This window comes from Bos taurus, chromosome 2 (genome assembly GCF_002263795.3).
Source record: "Bos taurus isolate L1 Dominette 01449 registration number 42190680 breed Hereford chromosome 2, ARS-UCD2.0, whole genome shotgun sequence".
Classification (NCBI taxonomy): Eukaryota; Metazoa; Chordata; class Mammalia; order Artiodactyla; family Bovidae; genus Bos; species Bos taurus.
Window position 1 is genome coordinate 119,137,928 of NC_037329.1, and position 16,164 is coordinate 119,154,091.

The 16,164-nt window shown below is 51.7% G+C and overlaps 1 protein-coding gene across 4 annotated transcripts in view; it reads left to right on the plus strand.

Annotated features, from left to right (window-relative positions):
* The window catches only part of ARMC9 (armadillo repeat containing 9), a 178,833-nt gene extending 170,612 nt beyond the window's left edge, over window positions 1-8,221 (plus strand). For all 4 annotated transcript variants that reach the window (XM_005202963.5, XM_005202964.5, XM_005202962.4 and 1 more), the window contains 2 exons: window positions 5,416-5,588; window positions 7,054-8,221. In XM_005202963.5, coding sequence (XP_005203020.1) covers window positions 5,416-5,588; window positions 7,054-7,076 — 196 coding nt within the window. In that variant the 3' untranslated portion in view covers window positions 7,077-8,221. The remainder of the gene's footprint in view (window positions 1-5,415; window positions 5,589-7,053) is intronic.
* Window positions 8,222-16,164: the final 7,943 nt, after the last annotated feature.

A 16,164-nucleotide genomic window follows, 5' to 3' on the forward strand; every position in this document is an offset into this window, starting at 1 on the left:
CTGCAGCCGGTCACATCTTCCTGAGTTGGAGGCGACTGCTATCCACGTGTGCTTCCCATGTGCTCTTTCTGCTCTGCCCTAATCTGGCTGCATCCCCGGCCAGACCATCGCCATTTCCTGGCTCTAGCTCCTGACTCCCTAGACCATAAGCTCACACCATGCAGGGGCTTGAGGGGGCTGGGGGGCTGCTCAGGGGCCAAGCTGACCCTTCCCGACAGCCATCCCTCCCTGCCTCCCACAGTGTCCTCTCCAGGGGGCCCCAAACTCATCACCCCCCGGAGTTCAGCGACAGTGACCAGCACCCTCAGTCAACACATCTGCCTCCTGCAGCCGCCCAGGTGGGGACCCCATGGAGGGGAAGGATCTGCCAAGCCGAAGGGGTGGTTCCCTGTTGTCTGCCAAGGGCCACTTTCCCCAGTGCCAGAGGGAGGTGCCAGCCAGAGGGAGGATGTGTCTGAGATGTTCTTTCATGGCAACAACACGACCCCAGTCAAACAAAGGTCATGTCCCAGAGCCAAGAGGAGGCCCGCTCTTAGGTATATTAGTCAGGATTCTCCAGAGAAACAGAGCCAACAGGAAGTGTGTGTGGAAAGAGATTTAATTAAGGAATCGGCTCATGTGGCTGCAGAGGCAAGTCCAGAACCCAAGAGCGAGTGGATGGGGCACACTCGCTTACTGGAGGGCAGTCTGCTTTACTCAGCGTCCCCCCTGTGGAATGCCTGCCTTGTCCAGAGACACCTGCACAGAAATATGCAGTGTTTGATCAGATACCTGGGCGCCGCAGCCCCACGACACTGCCACATAAAGTTTACCTGCATGTAGGCTTTTCATGGCTGCATATTGCCACTCTGCTTATTTAACTTATATGCAGAGTACATCATGAGAAACGCTGGACTGGAAGAAACACAAGCTGGAATCAAGATTGCTGGGAGAAATACCAGTAACCTCAGATATGCAGATGACACCACCCTTATGGCAGAAAGTGAAGAGGAACTAAAAAGCCTCTTGATGAAGGTGAAAGTGGAGAGTGAAAAAGTTGGCTTAAAGCTCAACATTCAGAAAACGAAGATCATGGCATCTGGTCCCATCACTTCATGGGAAATAGATGGGGAAAAAGTGGAAACAGTGTCAGACTTAATTTTGGGGGGCTCCAAAATCACTGCAGATGGTGACTGCAGCCATGAAATTAAAAGACGCTTACTCCTTGGAAGGAAAGTTATGACCAACCTAGACAGCATATTCAAAAGCAGAGACATTACTTTGTCAAGAAAGGTCCGTCTAGTCAAGGCTATGGTTTTTCCAGTGGTCATGTATGGATGTGAGAGTTGGACTGTGAAGAAAGCTTAGCGCTGAAGAATTGATGCTTTTGAACTGTGGTGTTGGAGAAGACTCTTGAGAATCCCTTGGACTGCAAGGAGATCCAACCAGTCCATTCTGAAGGAGATCAGCCCTGGGATTTCTTTGGAAGGAATGATGCTAAAGCTGAAACTCCAGTACTTTGGCCACCTCATGTGAAGAGTTGACTCTTTGGAAAAGACTCTGATGCTGGGAGGGATTGGGGGCAGGAGGAGAAGGGAACGACAGAAGATGAGATGGTTGGATGGCATCACGACTTGATGGACGTGAGTCTGAGTGAACTCCGGGAGTTGGTGATGGACAAGGAGGCCTGGCATCCTGCGGTTCATGGGGTCGCAAAGAGTCGGACATGACTGAGTGACTGAACTGAACTGAAAGTGTAAAGGGGCTGCATTTTAAAACAATCAAGATTTTATGTTATGTATATTTTACCACCATAACAATGATAACAAGTTTCAACATTAGGGAGTTCCCTGGAGGTCTAGTGGTTAGGATTCTGGGCTTTCACTGCTGTAGTCTGGGTTCAGCTCCTGGAGAGAGAACTGAGATCCTGCAAGCCATGTGGCACAGCCAAAAACAAACAAACAAAAGAATATATATCTCAAAATTAGAAAAGCTTCATTGTATGTGTCAGAAAGGTGTCAGCAGTGCATGCCTGTTTCACACACTTGCAGTCAGATTTACATGCTGCTCTGTATCACTCCCTTGGACTTCCCTTGTGGCTCAGCTGGTAAAGAATCCTGCAATTCAGGAGACCTGGGTTCAATCCCTGGGTTGGGAAGAAGGGAAAGGCTACCTACTCCAGTATTCTGGCCTAGAGAACCGTGGCCACAAAGAATCGGACACAACTGAGCCACTTTCACCTTCACTTTCTGTGTCGCTCCAAGGGCTTCCAAGGTGGCTGTGTGGTAAAGAATCCGGTTGCCAATGCCGAAGATGTGCGTTAGATCCCTGGGTCGGGAAGATCCCATGGAGGAAGAAATAGCAACCCACTTCAGTAGTCTTGCCTGGTATATCCCATGGACAGGGGAGCCTGGCGGACTGCGGTTCATGGGGTCACAAAGAGTCAGGCAGGACTTAGCAACTGAGCACGCTGTATTGCTCTGGGATTTTTGGGTGTGTGTGTTTGTGTTTACTTTGTTTTTAATTTATTTTTAATTGCAGGATAATTGCTTTACATTGGTAAGTTAGTCTCTGCTGTACAACAGTGTGAATCAGCTCTAAGTATACATATGTCCCCTCCCTCTTGAACCTCCCTCCCACCACCCCATCCCACCCCTCTAGGTTGTCACAGAGCACCAAGTTGAGCTCCCTGTGTTATACAGCAGCTTTTTCCCTCTATTCTGAGCCTCACTACATTCTCTCTCATGTGCCTGAGTAGCCCCCACAGTTACTTACAATGATTGCATACTCTTTCATCTGATCAGTATACTCTAACTTTTTACATTTCTTTCATTCACTGATAATGCACATGGGTGTGTGCTCAGGGTCAGAAAGATCCCCTGGAGGAAGAATGGCAACCCAGTCTAGTATTCTTGCCTGGAGAATCCCATGAACAGAGGAGCCTGGCGGGCTACAGTCCATGGGGTTGCAAAGAGTCAGACACGACTGAAGCAGCTTAGCACATGTGTGCTCAGAACTGTGCTGGACAGTGGATATCAAAGGTGGACTAGACCAAATTGCTGCTCTGAGGCAGTTCACCTGGAAAGACAATGTTATACATGACATGAAAATAAATTTGCTTTTTAAAGGAAAAAAAAAGTTTAAAAATTGTAAGAGGGCTAAATCTCCTCTATCCTTTTCAACCAGGTATGAAAGATTTCTTGTCTAAAGTACAGGCAGTTTTTTACACGTCTTTTTCTAAATTTGAATTTGGAGACTTTTCAAATATTTAAGTTTTATTTTTCTGATTATTAAAGTAATAGATTCTCAATGTAAAAAAAAAAAAAAAAGGGAAGCATAATGAAATGAATCAACAAATTATGCAGCTGCCTCCCTAGTCTCACTCCCCAGAGCCATCATCCCCGTTCATGGGGCACTTTACCACAGCTGGCCCAGGGATACCACCTCACGGAACCTTCAGAGCTGTGCTACAGAAGCCATTTCACAGGTGGGGAAACTGAGGCTCCTGAGATGTCAGCAGATTGCTCACTCCCTCACCGGCTAGAAAGCAACAGAGCGAGACAGAGTCCAGGCCATTCCAGGGCCCTTACCCTCCTCCCTGCCACCAGATCCTTCACTTGCCCCAGTCCTCAGTTTCAGCCCCCAGCACGGTGTACACACACACACACACACACACACACACACTGCCCACTAGGAGCCCTGCAGCCGGTCAGCATCTCTCTGTCCTGAGGGTGCGGTGGGGAGACCACCCCCCTTACTAGCCACGCTCACAGTGTCTGCTGCCCACTCACACTTGCAGCCTGCAGACCGAGACGCCCACCTACTGAAGGAAGGTCAGACCAGGAGCCCCTGCTGCCTGCTGGGAGCTGAGATGGCGCTTACATCAGCTCAGTCAGTGGTGACCACAGCCCTGGGTGACAGCCCCCGGGACCCCAGTCTTCACAGTTAGGTGTCAGAAAAACGGACACATAGCAAAGTCCCCAGAAGTCGAGCAAACTCTGGGAGATGGTGGAGGACAGAGGAGCCTGGTGTGCTACCATCCATGGGGTCACAGAGTCCAACACGACCGAGCGACGGAACAACAATAGCAACAGAAGTTGAGATGGGAATAAAAGTTGAGCATGTATATACCTCAGTGACAGCCAGGGAGCAAAGGTTTGGGTGGGGGAATCATGTTCCCAACCCCAGCTGCAGTGGCTGCGGGCACTGGTAGGAAGGAGGGAACAGGCTCTAAGACGTGGCCTCTTGTCTCTGTGAAGCCGACCCACTGGGCTGGGGTCCTGAGGGCGTCTGGAGAATGGCTGGCTGTAAGATCCCACCAGGTTCACTGCCTGCTTGTTATGTGTGTAAATTTGGGAAACTTGACCAACTTGGAGCCTCAGTTTCGACATCTGAAAAATGGGGTAGTAATGCCTGCTTCGCAGGGTTGTTTGGGGGCTCAATGTCATCTTCCCATTGTGGCCTTCCCTGGTCACCCCATCTAAAGTCAGCTTCCAGTTGAGGCTGTAATAAACTTCCAGTTGCACAAATTTAGTCACTAAATAAGCACGAATTTATTATTTTCCAGTTCTGTAGATTAGAAGTCCCACATGGGTCTTCATGGGCTGGAATCAAGGTGTCCACAAGACAGGTTATACCCTGGAGGTCTAGGGAAGAATCTCTCTGCTATCCCCTCTGGCTTCAAGAAGCCTCCTGCCCTCCTGGGCCTGTGGCCCCTTCCTGTGTGCCTATGTGAAGTCGCTTCAGTTGTGTCTGACTCTTTGTGACCCTATGGACTGCAGCCACCAGGCTCCTCTCTCTAATGAGACTCTCCAGGCAAGAATAACGGAGTGGGTTGCCATGCTCTCCTCCAGGGGATCTTCCCGAACCAGGGATCAAACCAGCATCTTTTACGGCTCCTGTATTGGCAGCCGGGTTCTTTACCATTAGCGCCACCTGAAAAGCACTGTGGCCCCTTCCTCCATCCTCAAAGCCAGTGGCATTGTATCTGTGTCTTTTTTCCCACAGCCTAGCCTATTTCTCTTTCTTCCTCTGCTTCTCTCCCACTTTTAAGGACGCTTGTGATTACAGATATCCCAGTAATCTAGGATAACCTCACACCTGCAGCCTTGATTTCCTATTGTCATGTAGGGTTCCAGGGACTGGGACATGGAACTAACTGGAGCCAGACACACCTTTCCTGGCCACTGGATCTGACACTGTAATACTCTCTCAGGTTCCCTATTCTGCTCCTTGCCTTCAATCTCCTCTCTCATCATCTCCCTCCTCCCCCAAAGTGTGAGCTCCACGGGCAGGGATTTATGCCACCAGGTGCCCTGCTCTACCCCACCCCACCCCCCGGTGCCCAGGATGGTGCCTGGCTGGCATCTCTTAGAGCCAGAAGGGGGAGTCCTTCCTTCTTCCTCCTGTGACTTTAGCTTGGATGTTTTGTTCCAGGGGATTCACATCAAGCTTCTCCTGCAAGCCCCGGGCCCCCCGCACCCCGGAGATGCTGGACATGAACCCACCCAAGGTCAAGTCATCAGCCCTGGGCCCTCAGTTCTCCTCATGTGGCCCCCAGCAGGCCAGCCGTCCCAGCTCCAAGACCTCTTCCACAAGGAGCCTGCAGAGTAAGTCACCCTGCACGGGAGGGCACTGGGCTTCCCCATCTGATTCGTGCTCCTTCCATGCCCACCAGACCAAGGGGAAAGGCCCATCTCCCCTCCCCACAAGACCAGGGCCCTAGCTGCCCGCTTCCTTTGCCCCAGGGACCGGTTCTTCACTCATCTTTCTGTTTAAGAAATTGCCCTTGGCCTCAGCGGGTCGTGGGCTTCCCTGGTGGCTCAGCTGGTAAAAATTCCCCTACAATGCAGGAGACCTGGGTTCAATCCCTGGGTTGGGAAGATCCCCTGGAGAAGGGAACGGCTACCCACTCAAGTATTCTGGCCTGGAGAATTCCATGGACAGTATAATCTATGGGATCGCAAAGAGTCGGACACGACTGAGCGACTTTCACACTTCAGCGGCTCAGGCACAAGCTGGCAGAGGGAGACCCTTCCAGACAGTCACTCAGGGATAAGATCCCCCTGCCCGGGGGCTTACGGGTCAGCCCTGAAACCAGAATCGACCTTCTGGTGGGAAACAGAAGCAGGTACTTCCTCACAGGCTGGGTGGAGAGGCCCCCTCCGAGGGCCTGAGGGTGGGGTGGGCCCTAGGGGACCCCGCTGTGTCCCTGGGGCCGCCCTCCCACTCTTCTGCTCCTGATAAAGACCACTTCTGTGTCGCCTCCCAGTCAGCCAGTTGACCACCCCCGCCCCTCCCACTCCCCAACCCAAGCCTGGAATTTCCAATAGGGCTTTACTAAAAATAAGGGAAGGCAAAAGAGAAACCCAACAAAAGGACGTCAAGAGGCAGAAAATCAGTCACACTCAGGATGTGTGAGTCCTGCGTCCTGGCCGCCCCCTCCTTCCTGACAGGGCCCTGGGCGCTCTGGCCAACCAGGGAGCACTGGGCTGGGACCGTGGTTCATGGGCCAAGTCTGGGCAGCCCATGGGGATGGGCAGGCCTCCCTCTGCTCTCAGCACCTCTCTGCTGAGAAACTCACAGCGGAGCCCCGGCCCCATCTCCCCACCACAGTGCTTCTACACACGAGCCCCGAGGAAACGCCAGCAAGTACAGGGAGAGAGCGGCCTGGAGCGAAGCAGACCAGCTTCCCCAGGGCCCTGCCCGGCCGTCAGGCTAGACGCCCCCACTGAAGTAACCACAGTAGCAGCGCCTAGGAGCAGGCGGGCTGCCCAGCTGGCTGGCCGCACAGGGTGGGGAGCAGCACATACCCACCCCCTCGGCCTCCACAAACACAGGAGCTGCTGGCAGCGAGGCTCACCGAGTCCCCACACCAAGCTTCCTGTCAGGAAAGTGCATGGCCACCCCAGTGAGTCAGGGGCCCCCGGCCACAGCGCAGGTGACCGGGAGGAAGGCGCTCTGCATTCGGTTTGCACAGGGCCCGTTGAAAGGAGGGCTTGTGCAGGGACAGAGGGGGTCTCTGTGCCCAAGCTTGCCCTGGCGCTGGCAGCTTGCCTGGCTTTTCTTCTCCAGGCAACCCGTCTTCCAGGAAGTGAGGACGGGTTCTTCCCCGCTGTCACCGTCCCTTCGCCCAGTGACCAGCCCGCTTCCTGCTCTCGGCCAGCTGGCAGCTGCAGACGACAAAAGTGACGAGACGGTTGTTGTCACGCCACCAGGTGACTCGAGGACCCGAGGAGGACAGCCCTCCAGGCGTCCAGGAGCAGGCCCACCGTAGCCCCTGCCCCAGGGTCCTGCCACTGCCCTTCCTGCCCACCCTCCCCGCTGGCACCCAGCTTGGGAGGGCAGCGGGGGACAGCAGAGCCAAAGCCGGGAGCTCGTCCATCTCGGGGAGCCAGGGCCAGACAGCTCAGCCAGAGGCAGGCCCTCGACCTTGGAGGAAACCGGTTCTCCTTACCCAGACCAAGTATGAGGAAACAGAAGGGGGTTAGAATATAGGAAAGTCCTTCTCAAATCGGCTGCCTGAGCGGCAGACTTGGTATTTTCTTCCTCTTAAAACCTGGAAAGAATATGGGGTGTTCCCCTCTGTGGCTGGAATGTGGCTGTTCCAAAGCGGCCCTGTGCTTCTGCACACGTGTTCTAAGGGCTCAGAGGGTTGACCAGTTTAAAGCCATTTCCCTCCCTCCGTCCGTTAAGACCACAAGCACAGACTGTGCCCCCAGCAGGGTGACTGGTCCCCGTGGGGGAGGCCCATTGCTCCCTCCTTGCCAAGGGTGACATCAGGGCCAGTCCTAGTATCGGGGCCCGTGTGCGGAAAGCAGGAGAGCCTCCATCTTGAAGCCTGTCATCCGTCTTAAAGGCAGGATATGAACTGGGCCTGGACCCTAGCCCCGGAGTGAGGAAATGGTCGGTAGTGAAAACCAGGTCTCCTGGAGACTTCCCTCCCTACAGATGGCAAACAGAGATTGTAGTTGAAGTCAGGCTGCCCCTGTTAGATTAACCATGGAGACATCCCCCCTTGATGTATAATCATTGTCCGCCCCCACCTTTAACCTTAATTGTTTGTTCTCCTAGCACCTACTTGTTGTAAACTCAATCATATGCAACAGAGAGGTTGCTAACATGTAACCTGTCACATAGTGGGGGGTATAAAACTGGGCCTCTCAGAAACTTCAGGGTCCTTGTTGGGAACCGAGTCCCCCTTGGACATGCTGGCATAATGAACCTTACTCCACTGTCTAAAGTGTCCTCCGAGGTGTGTTTTGCGACTCCGGATTCCACAACACTGGGACAGAAAGAACGTGTCCCTGCAGAGTCAGCACTGTTAACAAGCCTGTAGCAGGGTCTGACCTCGCCTAAAACAGAAGTACTGAACTAAAATGATGAGTATTGAGATGGCACTTGTGTATGTGCCTCTGCGTGAGTTTGTGTGTGTGTGTATGGGTGTGTGGGTATGTGTGCACGCGCGCTGTCCCCCAGGCAGTCCATCTGTTGTGGCCAGGCCCACTGGGAGTCATCTTGGTGGCCCCACTGGATATAAATAAAGGACAACGCTGCGTTTTTCAGTATCCTCCCAACTCCAGAGGAGAGCAGGCAGAAGAGGCCAACAGAAGAACGCTGGAGCAGGCGAGAGGCCAGGTTGGCCCTGTGATGACCGTAGACACATCGTGAGCCGGGCCCTGGGTTAATTTCACAAGTGCTTGGCAGTGGTGCCAGGGTGGGCACAGTAGAACTCTGTGGTCATGTGACTAGCCCATCTTGATCCTCTGGAAATATGTGAGTTCCTCTCTGTTCCAGGGGGAAGAAGGCTGGGCAGAACACTGCCCTCCAGCCCCTCCGAACTCCTGGCTTGACCTCTGGAGGGATAAAGAGAAACGCAAACGCTTCTCTTGGTGTGGATAATGGACCAGCAAGAGAAGTGGAGACTGGGTCCCTGAAATGGAAGCGCTCCTGGAGAAACCCTGAAAAGGCAGAGAGTGTTTGCAGATGAACAGCAGAGGAGCATCATGGAAAGATCTCTCCCTTTCTCCCAGCAAATCCACTCCCTTCGGATTCCTCACATGCCTCCGACTGACACAGCCTGGCCCTGCCGTGGCGAGAGAGCAGTCCTGTCTCCAGAATCCAGAGGGAGTGGGTGACTTGTCCGTTACCGCCCACGGTCTCCCTGAAGCCAGGGTGACTTCTGTTTCTTCCTCAGGCCCATAGATGAGCTCAAGTCTGATTTGAAGATGTCTGGCCACTTAGGGTAAAAAAAAAATGTGGACAGACTACACTGAGGTCACCAGGTGCGGTCTGGGTGGTTCTCTGGGGAGTAAATATGGCCTCTGGGAGAGCCCTCTTGCAAACACACACTTATGCATCCCAGGGCTGATGGTGCAAAAGAGACTTTAGAAAATACCAACTAGCATAAATATTCCAGCTATGTGTAGGCCCAATGGGGAGCCAGATACAACCACAGTCTAAGGTGGGAGAGGGGCGAGAATCAAATACACAAATAAACCGAAATGTTTTCACAGGTCATCTGGAGACCAAATCCTACAGCTCCTAGGCTTTGCCCATGACACCTACCCAGGGAGGCCACGGAGAGGAGTCTGTGGAACTTTTAAGAAATGGGGACCTTTAGGAAGAGCCCTTCTTTCCCTGGAAGCTGACCCCAGCTCTCTGGTTACCTGGCCCTCTGATTTCTCCTGAGTAGGACTTGATCTTCATTCACAAAAGGATGTAAATGTCCAGCAATAGCCTAAATGATGACCCTTGGTGGGAATGTAATAATCAGGTAGAGATTTGAGATCCAGTCAGATAAAAGGGGGAGAAGGCAATGGCACCCCACTCCAGTATTTTTGCCTGGAAAATCCCATGGACGGAGGAGCCTGGTGGGCTGCAGTCCATGGGGTCGCTGAGAGTCGAACACAACTGAGCGACTTCACTTTCACTTTTCACTTTCATGCATTAGAGAAGGAAATGGCAACCCACTCCAGTGTTCTTGCCTGGAGAATCCCAGGGACGGGGAAGCCTCGTGGGCTGCCGTCTATGGAGTCGCACAGAGTCGGACACGACTGAAGTGACTTAGCAGTAGCAGCAGCAGCAGATAAAAGGGCTCACTCAGTACATTGGAAAGGACTTGGCCCAAATCAAAGGAGCTTTAAAAAAAAAAGCACAAATAAATAAGATTAACACAAAAAATCCATGACAAAGTCTCAAACTTTTAATACAAACAGGATCTGAGCCTGTGCTTCTGTGACCCTACCCTGCTTGCCGAACCTTGATCCAGCACCTATTCCAATAAAGGTTTATTTACAAAAATAGGCAGACAGCCCATGAGCCAGTTTGCTGAACTGCATGAAAACGTTACTGAGTTTCAGGGCACCCTTTCCATTCTGTGTGCAAGGTGAAGCCGCACTGGCCTCACCCAGGATCTGGGGGTGGGGGATCCTCCAGGGCTTCCCAGGGTGCTCGTGGCATAGCCTTGTGGCTGAGGCACTGGACCTGCCTGTCTGACCATCTTCAGCTCTCCAGAGACTAAAGGAGCAATGCTGTTCACCTTTGCACGAAAAAGCTACCCCCAAAACTTAATGGCTTAAAACAACAATTTATGGGACTTCCCTAGGCTTCCCAGGTGGCACAAATGGTAAAGATCCCACCTGCCAATGCAGGAGACATAAGAGACGCAGGTTCAGTTCCCGGGTAGGGGAGATCCCCTGGAGGAAGGCATGGCAACCCACTGCAGTATTCGTCTCTGGAGAATCCTATGGACAGAGGAGCCTGGTGGGCTACAGTCCATAATGTTGCAAAGAGTCGGACATGACTAAAGCGACGCACTGGTGGTGCAGTGGCTAAGACTCTGAGCTCTCAATGCTCAGGTTCAACCCTTGGTCAAGGAACTAGATCCTACATGTGGCAACTAAGTCCACATGTGGCAGCTAAAGATCCTGCATGCCACAACGAAGATCTAAGACCTGGCACAGCCAGATAAATAAATATTTTAAAAATCTGTGAGTGTCGCAGTTATGTGGATCTGTGGTGGGGCTGGGCCCAGATGGACAGCTCTCTCGGGCTCAGCTGGACCTAGGTGCACATCTGTGATGAGAGGGCAGTCGAGGGCCTCACTCAGGTCTGGCAGCTGGCTGTGGGCTGGATCCTGGGTTCACCCTCCGGCAAATTAGCTCAGGCTCGTTCGCCTGGTGCTCTCAGGACATCTGCAATGAGAGATCAAGCCCGCATGCTGTTCAGGTTTCTACCTGCACCACATTTGCTCCTATTGGCCAATGCAGGTCTCACGGCCAAGGCCTAGTCTCTGCAGAGGGACTAAAAGGAAACAAAGACAAACCCGATAGGACTGCAACAATCTGCCCCAGAGAGGGTGTTCAGAACTTACGCATCTCAGAATCGAATCTTCCCGGATGAATTTTCCACCAGGGCATAACCTCTCCATTTTAATTCAGTTCAACATATCCTGGGGGACTGTTCTGCATTGGGTTGTGGGGGGTTGTGATTGTGTTAAATTAGCATCTGTTAGCTTGAACTCTGGTGAAGGGAAAGTGCAATGGAGACAGTCCGGGGGAGACACACGGCTGTCTTGGGAGTGGAGGGTCCCGGGAGGCGGGGGAGACTGTGTCACAAGGCCCTTGGGGAAGCCCTGTTGGAAACTTAGCTGCAAGCTGCAGGCTGCACTGGGCCATGCACTGGTGAGTAGGCTGGGATCAGTTCCAGGACCCTGCAGCCTCCCTTAGCCACACAGAGCATGTGCCGCCGCAACATCCTACAGAAGCTCGGTTAAACTTGAAGCAGGAGACACAGTTCCGCTGGCCAGCGAGTTGCCATCCATCTTCTAGGAGGAATCCCTGGACTCTGCAGATAGCCAGGGTTCAGGGCAGGCAACAGTGCCAGATTGAAGCCATGGGCAGATTTCCAGGAGGTTGTGGAATTTGGAGAAAGTCAGGTCTAGAGACACCTACCCAGAGTCGTAAATTAAGGTGTCAGTGGAAGCCTGGGAGTGGATAGAATCTCAGAGGAGAGGACTGGAGAAATAAGAAACCTGGGGCAGAACCAGGGGTGAGAGAAGAAAGAGGGCCTGCTGCAGGAGACAGTCTCCGGGGAGGGGGCGGCCTGGGAACACGCGCTGTAGAACCAGGGGAGGAAAGCAGTGCATGGCAGGTGGTCACCATGGCCAGAGCCGGAGGAGGCGGGGCTGCCTGAGGACACATTCCAGGGAGCAGTCCTGGGCCAGAGGTCAGCCTGGCCCGGGAAGAACTGAGGTGACCAGTTAGATGCTAGAGGCGTTGAGGTCGGGGAGCTTGGCTGGAGAAGGACAAGGTGATGGCATGACCTCTCAGAGGGGCAACTGGAGCCAAGGCCACCGAGCAGTGGACCTAAGTCGCTGGGAGCAGGGTGTCCACCAGGCCCTGAGCCAGGTCCACCTGGAGGGAGACAGTGGTATTCTGGAGCCAGCTCGTACCTGCTCGCTACATTTTCAGGAGTTCCATGAGCTGGTGTTGAAGACAGCCGGTTCCAAAGCTCAATTTTACAAACTTAAAATTAGGGATTTCCCTGACAGTCCAGTGGTCAAGACTTTGCCTTCCAATGCAGGAGGTACAGGCTTGATCCCTGGTCAGGAAGTTAAGATCCCACATGCCTCAAGGGCAAAAAACAAAACAGAAGCAATATTGTAACAAAGCCAATAAAGACTTTAAAAATGGTCCACATCAAAAAGAATCATTTTAAAAAATTAAATCAGTCAGTTCAGTTCAGTCACTCAGTCATGTCCGACTCTTTGCAACCTCATGGACTGGAGCACAGCAGGCTTCCCTGTCCGGCACCATCTCCCAGAGCTTGCTCAAACTCATGTCCATTGAGTTGGTGATGCCATCCAACCATCTCATCCTCTGTCGTCCCCTTCTCCTCCTGCCTTCAATCTTTCCCAGCATCATGGAATTTTCCAGTGAGTCAGTTCTTTGCATCAGGTGGCCAAATGGAGCTTCAGCTTCAGCATCAGTCCTGCCAATGAATATTCAGGACTGATTTCCATCAGGATTCACTGGTTTGATCTCCTTGAAGTCCAGGGGATTCTCAAGAGCCTTCTTCAATACCACAGTTCAAAAGCATCAATTCTTTGGCACTCAGCTTTCTTTATGGTCTCTTACATCCATACATGACTACTGGAAAAACCATAGCTTTGACTAGACAGACCTTTGTAGGCAAAATAATGCCTATGCTTTTTAATATGTTGTCTAGGTCGGTCACAGCTTTTCTTCCAAGGAGCAAATGTCTTTTAATTTCATGGCTGTGGTCACCATCTGCAGTGATTTTGGAGCCCAAGAAAATAAAGTCTGTCACTGGTTCCATTGTTTCCCCATCTATTTGCCATGAAGTGATGGGACAGGATGCCATGATCTTCGTTTTTTGATTGTTGAGTTTTAAGCCAGTTTTTTCACTCTCTTCTTTCACTTTCATCAAGAGGTTCTTCAGTTCCTCTTTGCTTTCTGCCATAAGGATGGTGTTATCCGCATATCTGAGGTTACTGATATTTCTCCCAGCAATCTTGATTCCAGCTTGTGCTGGAATCAAACCCCTTATGATTATACAGTAGAAGTGACAAATAGATTCCAGGGATTAGATAGAATGCCTGAAGAACTCAGGACAGAGATTCCTGGTGTTGTACAGGAGGCAGTGATCAAGACCATCCCCAAGAAAAAGAAATGCAAAAAGGCAAAATGGTTGTCTGAGGAGGTCTTAAAAATAGCTAGAAAAGAAGACATGTAAAAGGCAAAGGAGAAAAGGAAAGATAGAACCATCTGAATGCAGAATTCCAAAGAATAGCAAGGAGAGATAAGAAAGCCTTCTTCAGTGATCAGTGAAAAGATACAGAGGAAAAAATTAGAATGGGAAAGACTAGAGATCTCTTCAAGAAAATTAGAGACACCAAGGGAACATTTCATACAAAGATGGGCACAATAAAGGACAGAAATGGTATGGACCTAACAGAAGCAGAAGATATTAAGAAGAGGTGGCAAGAATACACAAAACTATACAAAAAAGATCTTAATGACCCAGATAACCACAATGGCGGGATCACTCACCTAGAGCCAGACATCCTGGAATGCGAAGTCAAGTGAGCCTTAGGAACCATCACTACGAACAAAGCTAGTGGAGGAGATGGAATCCCAGTTGAGCTATTTCAAATCCTGAAAGATGATGCTGTGAAAGTGCTGCACTCAGTATGCCAGCAAATTTGGAAAACTCAGCAGTGTCCACAGTTTCTTTCCCAGAGAAAGGCAATGCCAAAGAATGTTCAAACTACTGCACAGTTGCACTCATCTCACATGCTAGCAAAGTAATACTCAGAATTCTCCAAGCCAGGCTTCAGCAATACGTGAACTGTGAACTTCCAAATGTTCCAGCTGGTTTTAGAAAAGGCAGAGGAACCAGAGATCAAATTGCCAACACCCGTTGGATCATACAAAAAGCAAGAGAGTTCCAGAAAAACATCTACTTCTGCTGTATTGACTACACCAAAGCCTTTGACTATGTGGATCACAACCAACTGTGGAAAATTCTTCAAGAGATGGGAATACCAGACCATCTGACTGCCTCCTGAGAAATCTGTATGCAGGTCAAGAAGCAAGTTAGAACTGGACATGGAACAACAGATTGGTTCCAAGTTGGGAAAGAAGTACGTCAAGGCTGTATATTGTCACCCTGCTTATTTAACTTCTATGCAGAGTACATCATGGGAAATGCTGGGCTGGATGAAGCACAAGCTGGAATCAAGATTGCGGGGAGAAAAAAACTAAATAATTTCTATTAAAAATAAAAGTAATAAATGCTAAAATCTCATCCCTTCCTAATTGTACCATTTACCATTGTCTGCATCCTGGAGGGTACTTACACTGTGTTGTATTAACATCCGTATAGGGGGAGATAGGGCTTCCCTCACAGCTCAGATGGTAAAGGATCTGCCTACAATGCAGAAGACCAGGGTTCAATCGTGGGCTGGGAAGATCCCCTGGAAAAGGAAATGGCTACCCACTCCAGTATTCTTGCCTGGAAAATTCCATGGACATTGGAGCCTGGCAGGCTATGATCCATGGGGTCACAAAAGAGTTGGACGTGACTGAGTGACTCACACTTTCACTTCACAAACCAGGGCACCCCGCCCTCCCCACCCTCAGTGCAGCCTGAAGCAGAAGGTTGGGTGGATCAGAGACAAGGTGGAAGGAGCAGGGCAGTGTGTTCCCTGGCATGGCACACCCTAAAGATGGCAAGTAAAAGGGACAGGTGATGGCTACATCACTCCACAACCAGGCCTTTGCCCTGCCGGAGCCTTCCGTCTGAGTCATGTGCCAACTGAGGGTGATGTCCAGTGACCCAGGGTGTCCTTGGACACCTCCCTCTTGGCACACTGCTGCTGCTTGCCCTTCAGCAATCTCCGTGCCACCTAGAAACACACACACTGTGTGTGCTCAAGGGTGTGACACTGCTCCTGCCCACCCATCATCGTGGCGGGTCACCCTCCCAAGGAGCCAGGAGGGCTTCCCTAGCTACACTCCTAGGACTTTGTGATCTGGTTCTTCAATGCCCAGGTGGGGACACTGACAGGGTCAGGAGCAGATAAGTGTGGATGCCCTGCTCACACCAGCAGCACTCAGGCCAGGCTTGACCTCAGGCAACAGCATCTTCAAGAGAGAAGCCAGGCAGAGGGTCTCAGTGACTTGTAAGTCCAGAGGGGCAGAGTCTGCGTGTCCTGGAGACTGGTTGCACTGGGAGAAGACAGGCATAGAGCCTGGTTAAGTTGTCTGAGCCAAAGACAAGAAGAGCAGGAGTAAAAGTGGCCAGGACATGAGCTGGGGAGACAGGAGCCCTGGGAGGAAGGCCAGTCTTCCAGGGCCCCACCTGGGAAGCAGCGTGACTAGGGGCTTGGAGCCTCCTGGGAACACCTGGCTCTGGGGCTTGAGGATCGATTCATAGCCTCATGTGAGCCTCCCAGCTGGACTGTTTTCTGGGGGGACCCAGTTTCTGAGCCCAAAGTCCCACAGACAAGACCCCTGGGCAGAGAGGCCCAGAGGCTGGGAGAGTGTTGGATGTGGGCTCCCAGGCAGGGAGTCAGTGACCAGGACTTGCCCTTCACTGAGGGCATGGAAAAGACCCTGATGCTGGGAAAGATTGAAGGCGGGAGGAGAAGGGGATGAC